The sequence below is a fragment of the Chlorocebus sabaeus genome, chromosome 12 (genome assembly GCF_047675955.1).
Source record: "Chlorocebus sabaeus isolate Y175 chromosome 12, mChlSab1.0.hap1, whole genome shotgun sequence".
NCBI lineage: Eukaryota > Metazoa > Chordata > Mammalia > Primates > Cercopithecidae > Chlorocebus > Chlorocebus sabaeus.
Window position 1 is genome coordinate 87298410 of NC_132915.1, and position 14972 is coordinate 87313381.

Here is a 14972-nt window from a genome sequence, read left to right on the forward strand (position 1 = left end):
GGCAACAACAGGACTTATCATATAGAAGCATTGGAATAATTAGATGAAATAACACAGGTGCTGCACTTTGTGCCTGGCATACAGAAAGTTCTCAGTGGTAGCAGTCATTATTTTCATCGTGCAGGGCATTTGTGAGTGTGATCTCATTCCGTGCCTAGAAAAAAATCTCTAAGTATTGGGGAATATTATCCCAGTTTTACAAAAGATGAAGGTAACTTGGCTGAGGACATAAAGGTAGTGATAGAGACATTGTTCAACCCTGGAGTTGATTTCCAAGTCATAAACCCTCATAAAATACCCATGGATTCCACATAGGGTAGAGTCTTTGTAAGGATTCACTCATGAAATCTTATCATTTAAATCAACAATGGATGCATAGAGAAGGAAAATGGTGGCCTGTTATACAGATGAAGGGCACGGTTTCTGAAACCAGCATATATAGAGTGAAAAATTGGTTTTGCCACTTAACCTTTGTGTGATCAATGTCACGTAGATAGGTATTTATTAACATTTCAGATTCCTCAGGTGAGGGATAGTATCCACCTTAAGGTTTGTTGTGAGGATTGAAAGTGATAATACGCAGAGAACAAAATTTGGAACACTGCCTGGCATATAATAAATACTCAAAATAAATGTCAGGTATTATGATTATTTCTCTAGATCAGACAGCAAAATAGCAGCAAATATAGGACTAAAGCCAATGTCTTTTTACTCCGAAATTGGAGTCCTTTAAACATTGTTTCAATGACATTATTAATAGCCATTTGTGACTATGCACAGTGTGTGCCAGCCTGGGTATTAGGCACCATTGTATGTTTTTTCCACTCGTTTCTCCACTCTTTTCAATAATTTTTCTCCACTCTTTTCAATAATTCTGTGAGATTGGTACAATCAGTTTTGTTTCATAGATAAGGAAACTGAGGCTCAGAGGCACAAAGGGATGTGCCTAAGGTAAAATGACCAGGAAGCAGGAAGTAGAAGAGACTATATTCAGAGCCAGGTCTGCTGAATTCCATTGCTCTGCTTTTTTCTCTGCATCCTGCCACCTGCACAGCTGAGGAGCTGAGGAGGGCATGCTGCAGCTGGGGCAGAAGACAAATGGAGATGACTGTTTACTCTTTCTTTCTGGACCGGGTTCAGAGTACCTCCTTGCTGCATCACCTTTTGGGATATTAATATTCAGATGATGCAACCTTTGGGACCAGGTAGATGCTCAACTCTGGGCTTCACAAGCCTAGAGAGTGCAATGGCTCTCCCCTAGGAGGCATGGATTGTAGCAGGTTCCAGTGGCTGAATGGGAGCCAGTTTCCCTGCATGGGTGAGCAGGATATTTGTGCTGACAAAAGGGGATGAAGTGCATAGATCCTAGCCTCCAGACTTCTTTGAGATCTGACTAGAAGATTTGGATCTTCTCACAGACCACCTTGGATCTTCACCAAAGATGAAAACAATAGTGCATCCTGCAGGGTCAGGGCCATGATTTCATGAACAGCCAAACCCAAGTTTGGAATCCTGGGGAAATCCTGGTCCCAGAACTGCCTTTTTATTAGCCCAGGAGACTTAGGCAAATCAGTTAAACTCATGAATCTCAGATTTCTCAATTGTGAAATGGGGAGAGAGATCCCAGCCATCCTAAATATAAACACTCTTTTTCTTTTTGCTGAATTGTCCATGGCCAGAATGACCAGGGTAGAGTCTGAGCCACAGAGAGGTCTGACCTCCAGGCCAAGCCCTGTTGACTGCCTGAGGGATCTTAGACAAGTCCTAGCCTGTCCCAGACCTCAGTATCCAACTACAGAATAAATGGGTATAATAAATCAGCACATCTCAAGTTTTTCAACTAAAGTGCCCCTATTAACAAGAACAAATACCCTTAAGTGCCAAGCTCCTCTGATCTGAGGGCTTGTTGTGTCTACATAACTATGAGTACCATCCTTGTTTTATAAATGACAAAAACAAGACAAAGGGCTCATACCCTAGTTCAGTGTCAGAGACCTCAAGTCTGTGCTCCAAGTCTGTGCTTATGACTGTCTTCCTACCTCTAGAGAGAACAGTGTTCTTGGCATGCCCCACCTCGGAGAAGCGGAACACCTTGGGGTTCAGTGTCTCCAAGACATGACTCTGTTCCCTGAGGGGAGGGCAAGGACAGGAGAGGTCCAGATTATGGAGCCCTGAATGGGGAAAGGAACTTTGGACACATGGTGGTAGCCTTGGGCCACTTTGGCTCATGGGTGGGGAGGGTCTGGAGTGTGCCAGCCTCCATGTTACCTACTCTGCCAGCCAAATCTTGAACTACAGGGAATTTCAGTGACATCTGGATCTTAGTGAGTTATTATTTCGAAGCTGAACTTACTGAGCAAAAGGGAAAGTTGAGGAAAACCTACCATCCTGGGGAGAAAGTCTGATTCAGTGAAACTAATGCTGGGCCTGGAGGCAAAAAAGGCACATTGGAAGTTCATTTATAATTGAGATAATACTATCTAGGTTACTGGGTTACAAGAAGGATATATGTAAGTAAATGTGCTGAAACACAGAAAATGTTTAATGAACATTGGTCAAAACTGAGTCTCACTCTCAAATGTTAAAGGAAGAAGAGCATTCACGTCCCTCAGCCTCTTCCTAACATTAAGTGGTGTCCCACACCCCATGAGGAACTCAGCAAGCACCCTGAGATGGTGCTTACAAATTTGCACCCCAAACTTAGCATGCAGGCACCCACTTGCTTGGTGTGAGGCTGCATCATTTGCTAAATATACATATGGAAAAAGTCTATCACACTCATTCCATGAATAACACAAAGGCCTTGATTTGTTCCTCCACGTGATGAGCATGCGTAAGGTCCAAAATTAACATTGCTGCCTGGCTGGGGAGTGTATGTGTTTTTCCAAAAAGAGAAAACTTCTAAGATCTTACTCAACCCTAATCAGAGTGTCTAATGCACAGTGTTCGTCGAAGAGAAATGAGAAAGAGACTAAAACTAAAGGTTTGCTCCATTGTAAAGTCAAAAAATACAGCTGATTGTTAAATTCAAGGAAGAAATGAGGAGTGAGAGGTAGCTCTGCTTTGCTGAGTGGCTTTATTCCAATCACTTCACCCCTCTGGGCCATACCCTCCCTCATATGTATGCTGGAGATACCATTTCCTAACCTCAGGTTTCCGGCAGAGCCATACTAAAGAAGAAAAGGAGAAGTAAATGTAAGAGTGGCTTTGAGGAATATAAAGCACCAGAAAGATGTCAAGTTTCTTCCTGAGCCCATTAGACCCTGTGCTTCCTACATACTGGATTTATTTTCTGGTTTTGTTTTTCCATCTACCATGCAATGCCAATAAATATAGCTTTTTAAAGAAAGCATATAATATAAGCCTAGATACTTTTAGACTGCCACTCAAGTGATTCCAGCCCTAGTGACCTTCTGGGTGGAGGCAGCAGACTCAGAGTTCTGTATCATGGGGCCAACAGAGCTGGACAGCCACATCTTCTCTCTGCAACCATGTGGAGGTGATTCGCTGGACCTCATCCATTCTTGGCAAGAGCACAGTGAGATAAGTTCCATAAATGTGTCCAGTACAGGGCTTAACAAATGGTAGATACTCAAGAAATTCTTGAATTGAGAGAAAACAGAGTATATAGGACATAGTTCAGGCTTAGTAGCCAGATATGCTTGGATTTGAACACTCAAGAGTAGCTGCATCTTTCACTGGCTATGTGACCTTGGGTAAGTTTCTTTGCCCCTCTGCCACAGTATTAGCAACTATAAAGTGAGAGTTATGGAGGGGCTTCTGTGAACCGCTGCAAGGGCTACATCCAGGCCAGCTCCAAGGGTCACCATGCAGTTGTTGTAAGGGTTAAAACACCTGACACATCAAGGGCACTTTGGAAAAGGCAGTCCGTTCTGGTTTTATTCCAATTTTGCTTGTTCAGTCATTCTTGGAATGGCCAGTTGTATTCTGAAGCACCAAACCTCAGCCCTCAGCAAAGCAGGCCAAGCACGTGACAGATGTTAAACAGCTATTCCCAGAGATGTCGGCCAAAAGGCTGAGGAGTTGGAGACCCTTTATTTTCTTCTCTGAAGCACAATTAGTTTGTCACAGCTGACAGATGATGGATGGGTATGCATCAGTCCAAGTGACACCACAGAATCCATATTATTTTGTTTCTCATTCTAACCTCTTGAGCTTGGCTCTTTCCTTCCATCTGTGGACCATCCCCTGCCCCCTCCATCTCTCCACCCATTCCTCCCCAACGCAATCCCCGACCCCGAGCACATCCCCCCGTCACTCACCATCACAGAAATGTGGAGGATGTGCATCTGCTCCTCAACAATCTCCGAGGGCTCCTGGAGAGTGGGGGCGGTGGCTTGGGCCAGCTGCCCAGAGCTGCTCAGGGAGACGTGGAAGTACAAGGTGCCATTCTCCAGCCACTGCTGTCTCCAGTGCACCAGCGAGATGTCCGCCGCTGTGCCAGACATCTCTGCAAGACAAGACCCGAGGCACTGGGTGAGCTGTATGCCTGGCCTCGGTGCTCCCAGAAGGAAAAGAGCCCACATAATCAGCTCAGCAGGCATCCGTTTTTTTTGTTTTTGTTTTTGTTTTTTTTTTGCCAGGATGTCTTTCCTCACATCAAGTCTATGAGCTAGGGATCATCACTTTCATTTATAGGTGGGTCAACTGTGACCAAGATTCACCTAGAGTAACAGAATAGTGGAAGTGGGGTTTGCACCCAGATCTGTCTGAGGCCCTTTTTAATACATCACATGTGATTGGGTAATTCATTCTACTCTGATAGTGGAATGGAACTAAGGATAAAAGTGCTTTCATTCTTTTGTGGCTATGGAACTAGAAGAAGATGAAGGAAAGAAATCCATGAAAGGAGTGGGAGTTGAGAGTATGGATTCTTTAGAAGCTGATCTGGAAGTACTCATGGCCAAACCTCGGAGCCAGAAAGGCCCAAGAGAGCATCAGCTCAGCTGAGGTAGCTCAGGGTCATCTTGCATGGGAAAGGAGCTTACCAAGAGGGTTGCCCTGAGCATGTCCCTCTTGCTTCCATCAGAGCAGCTCCATTTTTTTGTAAGGTATATACTGCACTCCCAAGCAAAAGAACGTAGGCACAAAAGTTTCTTTGGTTTAAAAATACCGGCATAGCTACTGCCCTATCCTAATGTTTTCATATAGCCGGTGGGGAGTGAGAACTTTCTAGTAAATTGTAAAATTCAATCTCCTGACTTGAAGTTTCTAATTCTTGTCTCTATGCTGGTTTTCCTTCTGTAAATAACTTAAAAATGAGTATCATTTGAATAGTATTTTTGTTCAATGTATCATACCTTTTTATTAGTAAAAAAGAGTCATGGCATAAGGTGCTGAAAGTGTCATTGCAAGGGGATTGTACAATTGTTCCACAGTCCCCTTGACTAAAGGGGTGTATGCCTGCAAATGTCCTAGAAAGATAAGACCCATCAATGTATCTCAAGCATTAATACAAGGGAAAGGTGGTGGAGTTCTTGGAGGATTATTAGGTCTGCGCTCAAGAGAGATAAATGGGAGACAAATAGCCTTTACAGTGTCCATCAGTAGACAAGTAGCCTTAGTAGTGTTGGAAGCTTAGAACCTCAGCCCCTCCCCCTGAGACAGCTATGACTTTGAGGCAGTATTCCTACAGTCCCCAAAGACCTCAAGTGTGTTCATTCACACACACACACACAAACACACACACACGAGGAGGACTGATGGGCAAGCTGAGTTATAGCCACTTATTCAATCAGCTCTCTCCATGTACCACTGCAGTGCTCATCATATCTGGTGACACGGAATAAAAAAGAATCATCTTGAAAAGAAGAGATGATACCACCAAATCACCTACTCATCACCCAGTTCTACTGAATTATTTTTATATCACCCATGCCCAATAGACTCTCCCTCCTTGAGGTTCACAATCAAAAATCCTTAGGAGAAGAGTGTTTAGTACTTAATAAGAGTTAAAAATAGTAGCTATCAGTTTTTAAGTTAGGCATTGATTTGTCATCATCATCATCACTGATAGGAACAGGATCTAATTCATCCTTCAGCTGCTCTGAAAAAAATAAAAAACAAAAACCGTGAGCCATCCTTGACAGCTTGCTTTCTCTCCCACTCCTCGTTCAGTTCATCAGGAAATCCTTCCAAAGCCATCCAACATTCAACCCTTTCCAGTCCCTCTACATCAGCCACAGGGGACAAGGCATTATGCTCTCCTGCCTGGCTTACTGCAAGCCCTTCTTAACTTGACTCTCTTCTTCCACCCTTGTCCATTCTATGCTCAACCAGAAGTCAGAGGAATCCTGCCAAGCAAAAGTCATCTCACATCACTAAGCCCTCCATTTACAGTCTTTGCATGGCCTCCTACTCATTCCAAGTAAAAGACAAAGTGGTGAGAATATAGTAAGTTATTAGGCCAAGCAAACACATGCTTGGGCTTCCCTTGCAGCTGGAAGAGTTGAACAGGCCTTGAGATAATCACAAAGGTTTGTCAGTGCTTAGAGCACAGGCCCCAAAGGGCCCTGAGAAGCCACTGTGGTTCTGAGGAGGGACTGGCTGGGTGATCAATTTGAGCAGTAGGTCTCCTCTCAGCACCTTCTCTTGATCCCAGGCTGAGGTGATCTGCTGCCCCACTGACCCCCTCCCAGCCTCAGCACCCAAGGCCTTGGCAGTAGCTTCCCTGGCAGACAGCCAGCTGGGCCAAGGCAAGGTGAAGACATTATGGTAAATGGTCTGGCTCATTTTTCTCTCAGTGCACCAAAGCCCAAAACCAGAGGTCCAGGGAACCCAGGGCTGAGAGCTGCACTAGAAATAGCAGTGTCTAATTCAGTAGTTCCACGTACTGCTGGCTAGGCAGGTGCTCCATGTGCTGAGTGTCCCTGGAAAGGCACCAGAAGAAAGCCCCAAGGTAGGTTACATCTGGTTGACACAGCCTGCCACAGAGGAAGGTGGTGTGAACAGAGGGATGCTTGTGGAAATCTGAACTCCTCACTCCTAGTGTTCTCTCCAGCCTGTGCCTGAAATCCCACTATTAAAGAGGCTTCCCCTTTCCATGGTCAGATGAGAAAGCAGAAGGTCTCAGGAGGTTGGTGACTTAAGTTCACTGGTGAATTTGTACCTAGCTAGAACCAGTGGATTTCCAGTCCGTGCAATTTCTACTATGCCAGTTGCACTTACATCTCCTTTTTCTTCACTAAATTAGCCCATGAACCAAAACTAGATTGAGCTCTTTGTTTGCTACAGCGATGAGTGCACAGTCAGCAGACAGTAAACGTTAAATGATAATAACAGTGTGTGAAACACAGTAAATATTGAATCACAGAGAATAACTCCAGACTTACTTTATTACAAAGAAAAGAAACTGTTGTTGGAGAGGAGAGAGGAGGGGTATGAAATGTTAAAGGGAAAAATGCTTTAGAAAAAGCAGAAGGCCTTGATCATTCATTCACTCATTATTCATTTATTTATGCATTTGTTTATTTATTAAACATACTTATCAAACACCTACTCCATTCCAGGCAGCCCAGTAGCTCAGAATATGGAGTTAAACGAGATATAGCCTTGCCTTCAGGGAGCTCATAATCATTTAGCAGTGGAAATTCTCCCCAGCCAAATGTCTCCTGGCTCATGTTACTGTCTACACACATGCACACTCTCCATTGACCATGGTCCAGGCAACTGTGTGTTATCGGGACTATCTTCCACCATCACCCCTTCATCATGCACTCCATCCCTGCAGGACTTACAGCTGTTTCTCAAACAGGCCAGACTCCCACTTGTCTCAGGGCTTGAGTACTTTCTGCCCAACATTCCTAGCACTCTCCTCCCAGAACCTATGAGCTGCCTTCTTCTCAGTGTTTGTCTCTCAGTTCAAATGATACCTGCTCAGAGAAGCTGTGCCTGTTCACTCTAGCTGAAGTCCTCTTCACACACATCCAATCTTTATTATATCCCTTTTACAAAAACTTTCGATAGCGGTTATCATGATTAGAAATTCACGCCGGGCGTCATGGCATGAGCTCAGCACTTTGGGAGACCAAGGCAGGCCATTGAGACCAGCCCGGCCAACATGGCAAAAGCCCATCTCTATTAAAAAAATATAAAAATTAAGCAGGCATGGTGGCATGTGCTTGTAATCCCAGCTACTCAGGGGGCAGAGGCCCAAGAATCGCTTGAACCCGGAAAGTGGAGGTTGCAGGGAGTCAAGATTGCGCCACTGCACTCCAGCCTGGGATACAGAGTAAGACTCTGTCTCAAAAATGAAATGAAATGAAATGAAAGGAAGGAAGGAAGGAAGGAAGGAAGGAAGGAAGGAAGGAAGGAAGGAAGGAAGGTCAATTTATGCTTTACACTTCCTTGAACATGTGTTTATTGTCTCTCTCTTCAGGAGAGCAGGGACCTTGTGTGTCTTATTTCCTGCCATCTCTCAAGCACTTTGGAAAGTGCTTGGCACATAATACATGCTCAGTAAATAATTACTGAATCACTGAATTATATACATATATATGTGTATATATATTTCAAATACTCATGCCCTTTTTCATCCTTAAAATGCTTAATGCATATATATATATATTTCAGTGATTTGGTATATATATATTTATGCATTTACATATATTTTAGTGACTCAGTAATACACTTATTTGCACACATCCATAATAAAATGGTGGAGGGACTGAAAAATAGAATTCAAAGAGTGTTACATTTCATCAGGGAATTAAAAAAAAGAAGAAGAAGAAGAAGAGGAAGAACTAAAGATCTACTGAAAACTCCAAGGGAGGAAAAGACTCTCCTAGCTTGCAGCCAAGAACTACTTCCAAAAGGTGGCGGTATGAGCATTGCAGAGGATGAACAGATGGATGTCCCTCAGAGGGGAGGAGAAGAAGGCGTAGAGATCAGCTCCTCATCTCAGGGGCATGAAGTTGCGTGTGTATGTCAAAGTGGAACAGAATGTCAGGTGAGAAATGTAGTTCAGGGCCTGCCGCGGTGGCTCACACCTGTAATACCAGCACTTTGGGAGGCCTAGGTGGGTGGATCATGAGGTCAGGAGTTTGAGACCAGCCAGGCCCATATGGTAAAATCCCGCCTCGATTAAAAATACAAAAATTAGCCGGGTGTGGCAGCATGCACCTGTAGTCCCAGCTGTTCAGAAGGCTGAGACAGGAGAATCGCTTGAACCCGGGAGGTGGAGGTTGCAGTGAGCTGAGATTGTGCCACTGCATTTCAGCCTAGGTGATAGAGTGAGACTCCATCTCAAAAAAAAAAAAAGTAATTCAGACACAGAGTTAAGGGCTTTGAATGCTTGGTGATACTGTGTACATTTTATTCAGAACCAGTAGAGTACACTTGGTCAGAAAACCAGCCCTGTGTCCCTTAAAAACAGGTTAATAAAACAGTAACATGACCAAAACCAGGTCTTGAAATTCTCTGCTGATTGATTTTCCAATTGCATTTTCCCTTTTCTCTTCCCCTACTCCTTCCACATAAACATTTCATTGAAGTCTTCAAGTCATATTACAATCAAACTTAAAGCAAAAGGGGGACTAAACGCATTTGGTCGGGAACCAAGACGATTCCCATAAAGGCAGATTATGCTGACATGATGAATATAAAATGAAACAGCAGATATTAAAGTGGGAGAATTGGTGCACCATGCCTTCCGGCGGTAGGCTGACTCCAGTGCCTGCCTCCCTCCCACCCTGGATAGCTTGGTTTTATATTGGAATCATAAAGAAACACAGGGATTGCCTTTTCACCTTTTTCTGCTCTCCCCCATGGGCTGCAACTCGTGAAATATTCAACAGGCTCAAATCCCCTCAACCGCCCCAAAAAAGCCAAGAGAGAGGATCAGCCTTCATCAGCGATTCTGGGTAGACTGCCATCCTGCCTCGGTGGCCACTGATGCCTTTCAGCCTCCTGGAAAAGAAATAAAAAATCCCAAAGGCATGTTGTGCTTTTAATCGGCTTGTTCTTCCTAATCTATGACACTCATTGTATTTTTATTTAATTCCTGAAGGTCATTATGAAAATAAGCAGCTCTTCTCATCACCAGCCATCTTGGTAACATCTCCCAAGTGGCTAACTAAGCAGCCTTCTGATTCTTTAGCACCAGCTGACCCTCCAGCAGATTATTTGCTGAAGCCCAGAGAAAGCTTCCAATGAGTTTGCAAATGGTCTTTTTCTCGCCATGGGGAAAGCAGACATTACATGAGATGAACTCACTGCCCGGGCAGAAAGAGTTGAGAAAGGTAGTGATGTTCACTTTAACCAACCTTGCCACTAGCTGTTCCAGCATTCATGGGTGATTGTCACACATCAAGTCTTGCTGAGTGGGCCTGGGAAACAATCGCAAATACTCATGCCCTTTTTCATCTCTAAAATGCTTAATTAATGCAAAGCTTTATCATCTCTCTCATGGGCTATTGCAAATGGTTCTGTGCCAGTCAGGGTCTCATCAGAGAGGAGGAGACATACTCAGGAAGGTCATTGAAGTGTTTAATGAAGGGAGAATTTACAAAGGCTTGGGCAGGGTTAAAGCAAACTAATGATGAGCAACAAAGTACTCCCATGTTGACAACAGCAAGGAATCGTCACCACCCTAGGCCTGAAGGGCAAGGGATGTTCGGGATGGGGGATTATCAAACCCTACAAAAGCCATAGCTGTAGGAAAGGGCTACCATATAGCTACCAGATAAGAACTATAGCTTTTATTAGAATAACCCAGCCACTGCCAATGCACAACCCAGGATGGAGGTTTTCAAGAGGGTAAATTCCTAACCTCATTCTCCTTCTACCCAGCAACGTTTTGCAGGCGTCTCACACAAGTTGACCTCGACTAAACACCCAAGGATGCTTAAATGAAACAAATCATATAAGTCAGCCTTCCTGGGTGCACAGCAGGTGGCAAAGGGGATCTCAAGAAGCAAATGAAGACTATTCAGCAGGCTCCTTAACAGGTATCCCTACCTTCAGGCTTCCGTCCTTCCAGCCATCCATTAAATGGCTACCAGGATGAAATTTCTAACTTGTCAAACTAACCATACAATACCTTTGCTCAAAACCCTACAATGTTTTCTATGGTCCCTCAAGATAAAACCTAATTTATTGAGCCTGACATACAAGGCCTTTCCTGGCCTATCATATGCATTTCTCCCCAGTCTGATCTCTTCGTATGCCTTTCCTTGCACTTAAATATCAATACTGACCAGATGTTTATATAACATACCACATATACTATGTTTTTTTCCTAATTCAATATGTTGTGATCCTCCATGCTTTCATAAGGAGGAATATTGCATGCTGCATAAGATCACAGGGTCTGGAGACCAACTGCTTGAATTTGCATCCCATCGCCCATGTATTCAACCTGTGTGTTTTGGGCAAGCTCTTCACTTCTTCATGCCTCAGTTCCCCCACCTACCAAATGAGAATAATAACAGCACCTGCCTCACAGGGTCGTTTTTAGAATCAAATGAGATAATACAAACAAACTAGCTGTCAGGTTGGTCTTGATACTTAGAGAGCACTCCACAGTTACATTTGTTATATATGACTTTATATACATAGTTATAGCATCCTCTTACCACTGACTTGGTGTGTATCTCTCTCTCTCTCTCTCTCTCTCTCTCTCTCTCTCTTAAAATAGTCTCTGTATACAGCTGACTTCCCTTATTGGATCCTAGTGCAGGGACATGTCAGTGCACTATTTGTGTAGCCTGGTGCCTGGTACAGTGGCTGAACAGAGTAGGGGCTCCAAAATGTTCTGTATGTTTAATTGAGCTATACCATATTTGAAGTCAGATGAGTATTTCCAGAGGATAGAGAGAAGAGACAGCAACTTGTGGTGTCAATAATGGCTGGATTCCCATACAGCAACTCTACAGAAATTTACCTAACATCCTGGAGAATGCACATGAAAAGAAAGAAATGTTAATTTTCAAGGAGCTTATATTTTCATGAAGTGAGATAGGGGAAGTTCACATAGAAAATGGACACTCTTATGATTCTGTTTAGACATGAGTATGTGTATAAACAGCTGGAAAAAAAATACAGTGGACCACGAAGAATGGCACTCTCTAAGTAGCGGGATCAGAGGTGATTTTAATCATGTTTTGATTAACTGTTCCCTACGTTTTCTATATTGACTATATTTTACCTCTGTAGCAGATGCAAATACTCACTTTAAAGATTAATTTAGTCAACCAGCCTTTTCTGAGAGCTGGCATTGTGGGACTCTGTCCTCGGGAGCTTAGTCCAAGGGGCTGAGAAAAGACATGCTATAAATAGCTATAAAGCAAAGTAGAAAGCTTAGAGGAAAGGAGATTACTTCTGGCTGGATCTAAAAAGTCTTCATGGAGGAGTCTCAAAGAATTGGCAAGATTTCAACAAATGGCTATGTGGCAGAGGGCATTTCAGATGGAGAATTGGCACAAGGGCAAGAAGGCAAGAAGGTCACAAATGTACAAAGGGATACAGTGGGGGAACCAGTATAAAATGCAGAAGCTACCATTATAGAGGGAGGCTGGGGGCTACCAACTCTTGCCCATGGACCATCACCTAACAGAATAATATAAGTGCCGGGTCCCACTTGGGGCTCCTTTATGCAGTCAGACCAAGCCCGAGCTCAGAGGTTAATGAAGCTCTCCATATACCATGAATTAAGATGACAAGGTGGATGGACTGATGGGTGAATAGGTGAATGGATGGACCCCAGTCATTCTGACCTAATTAAACAGCCTGGGTTGGTGAAGACAACACTGAATTTTGAGTCAGAAGCTTATATTTTTGTGATCTATCTACAGCACCTGACTGGTGTCCTGGAGCACAAATTACAGAGCCTCTGTGACTTTCTTTACTTGTAAAATGGGGGTCACAGTGTGGCCTACTTACATCACATCTAATGTAGAACTGAGAGAAAATAAGGCCATGCATAGCAACATGCTTAGAAATCTGCAAAGTTTTACAGTTAGTTCTGAAAGCAAATACAATCATCCAACAACATACTTCATCCACCAATATACCTTCCAATAATTATCTACTGACTGTCTGAAATGTGCCAGGCACAGTGCTAGGTCCTAAGAATAGATTGGAGGAAAAGATCAATTTGACTACTATCCTCACAGACTTTCCAATTTAGTCTAGATATTCTTTTGTTCCCTCTAAGCAGCACCAAGCATTTCCCCTTGCTTCAGGTTTTTCAGTCATCCACCCATTTAATCATTAATTCATAGAAGACGATGCCTGTCTAGGACATTGCAGTCTTCATTATTTAGCATGCAGCAGGTGTGCAATAAATATTTGTCGAATCAATGCATCACTACATGTACATTTCCTGAGTTTCTTGTCCTCAAGAAAGTCACAATCTAGGAGAGCAGAAAAAGGAAAGTCAGCAAAGATGATGAGTGTGTGGTAATGACCGCAAGATAGGAGGCACAGCGTGTTACAGGAACACATGTGAGAGGTCAGTTAATGCTCCTCGTTTATCAGGGGTTTGGACAGGGCAAGCAGGGAGAGTCTATAATCTGGACATTTCATAATTTAAAGATATCCTGATGTCAGGCCAGGTTAAATGCCCACAGGATAACGCCAATGGTATGCTAGGTCTGGGAGGTCGCCTGTGGGGACAGAAGGTGAAGTGGCAGGGGCCATGACGTGGCCAAAGCCTTCTGGCAGTAGCTGGAGAACAGACTCAAGCTCTTCTGGAGAGGATAGTACTCTTTAAATAGTGGGATTAGAGTCTCCAGACTCCAGAGGTACCTCAGACTCCTCCTCCCCAACCCCAGCTGTCAGTGCTCATCTATGCCTCTGCCTCCAATCTGCCCAATACCACATCCTTTGGGAACTGCATCTTTTACATAAAACTGTTTTCCCAAGCTACTCAGTGAAGATACATAATACAGTTATACCCGGTTAAATAACGGAGGGGAACAGAAGAAGTAAGAGCTATTGGCAAGGGAGAAAAGCATATCGTTTCAGATTAGATTTGGAAATAGATAGAGGGTTGCTGGAATTGATTCTCATTACTCCCAGTTATTCTCTCCCATACCATTTCCCTCTCTCCTTGCTGTATTTCTTTGCTTGGTCTTTGTTATTTCACTTCATGAGAGGCCCTTGGTTTCTCTGTTTGCATGCTCTCTCTGTCTGCCTTTTTAAAAACCCATCCCAATGTTAATGAGTTTTTCTCCTTCCCCTCCTCTTCCTTGTCCCACAACATTGCAAACTGATGCAGAGAGTGGGTGCCTAAAGAATGGAGACAGGAACTAACCTTTGCTAACACCTGCTTGTGTGCCAGGCTAAGGGCTTTCATTCATTGTCTCATTTAGCCCTCATAGGAAACCCGCATAGGTAAAGTAGACAGTAGAACATTCAGTTTTCAGCTGAGATGTCTGAGGCCCTAAAAACGGACTACACTTTTCCAAACCCTGATTCACAGATTCCAAATTCGGCACTTTCACCACTGTCCTACCTGGGCTGAGAAAGGAGCTTGCACATTTGAGTAAAGAGATCGAGAAATCAAGTGTATGCCAGGGGGTGTGATATGATAAGTACCAGGGCAGTAGGCATCCTTCCAGGTCACTCAGGTGCTCTGCCTATTCATTTCATCATAGTAAAGTCATTTGTTTCCTCTGTTTTTAAGATGCAAATATCTCCTGGGAAAGAGGTATATGAAGCATTCTGTCTTATGGAGAATGAGTTTTTAAGATCACTTTGCTCCTTCCTATATTTCACTGGGTTGACCTTTAACAAATTAAGTTCACCTCTCTAAGCCTCACTGGCCTCATATGAAAGAATGGGAATCATAAAATCAATCTCTTATGATTGCTGTGAGAATAACAGGAGATAACGCGTTGGAAGGAGCCTAGAGCAGCATTTAGCCTATGGATATTCCCTGTCAGTTGTCTGTCTTCTCGTCACTCTTTTCTAACTCACTGCTGTAAAGGCAAGAAGCACCGGGTTGTTTT

The 14972-nt window shown here is 43.5% G+C and overlaps 1 protein-coding gene across 4 annotated transcripts in view; it reads right to left on the reverse strand.

Annotated features, from left to right (window-relative positions):
* The window catches only part of ASTN2 (astrotactin 2), a 987199-nt gene that overhangs the window by 855848 nt on the left and 116379 nt on the right, over positions 1–14972 (reverse strand). For all 4 annotated transcript variants that reach the window (XM_007968251.3, XM_007968252.3, XM_007968250.3 and 1 more), the window contains exon 2: positions 4284–4471. In XM_007968251.3, coding sequence (XP_007966442.1) covers positions 4284–4471 — 188 coding nt within the window. The remainder of the gene's footprint in view (positions 1–4283; positions 4472–14972) is intronic.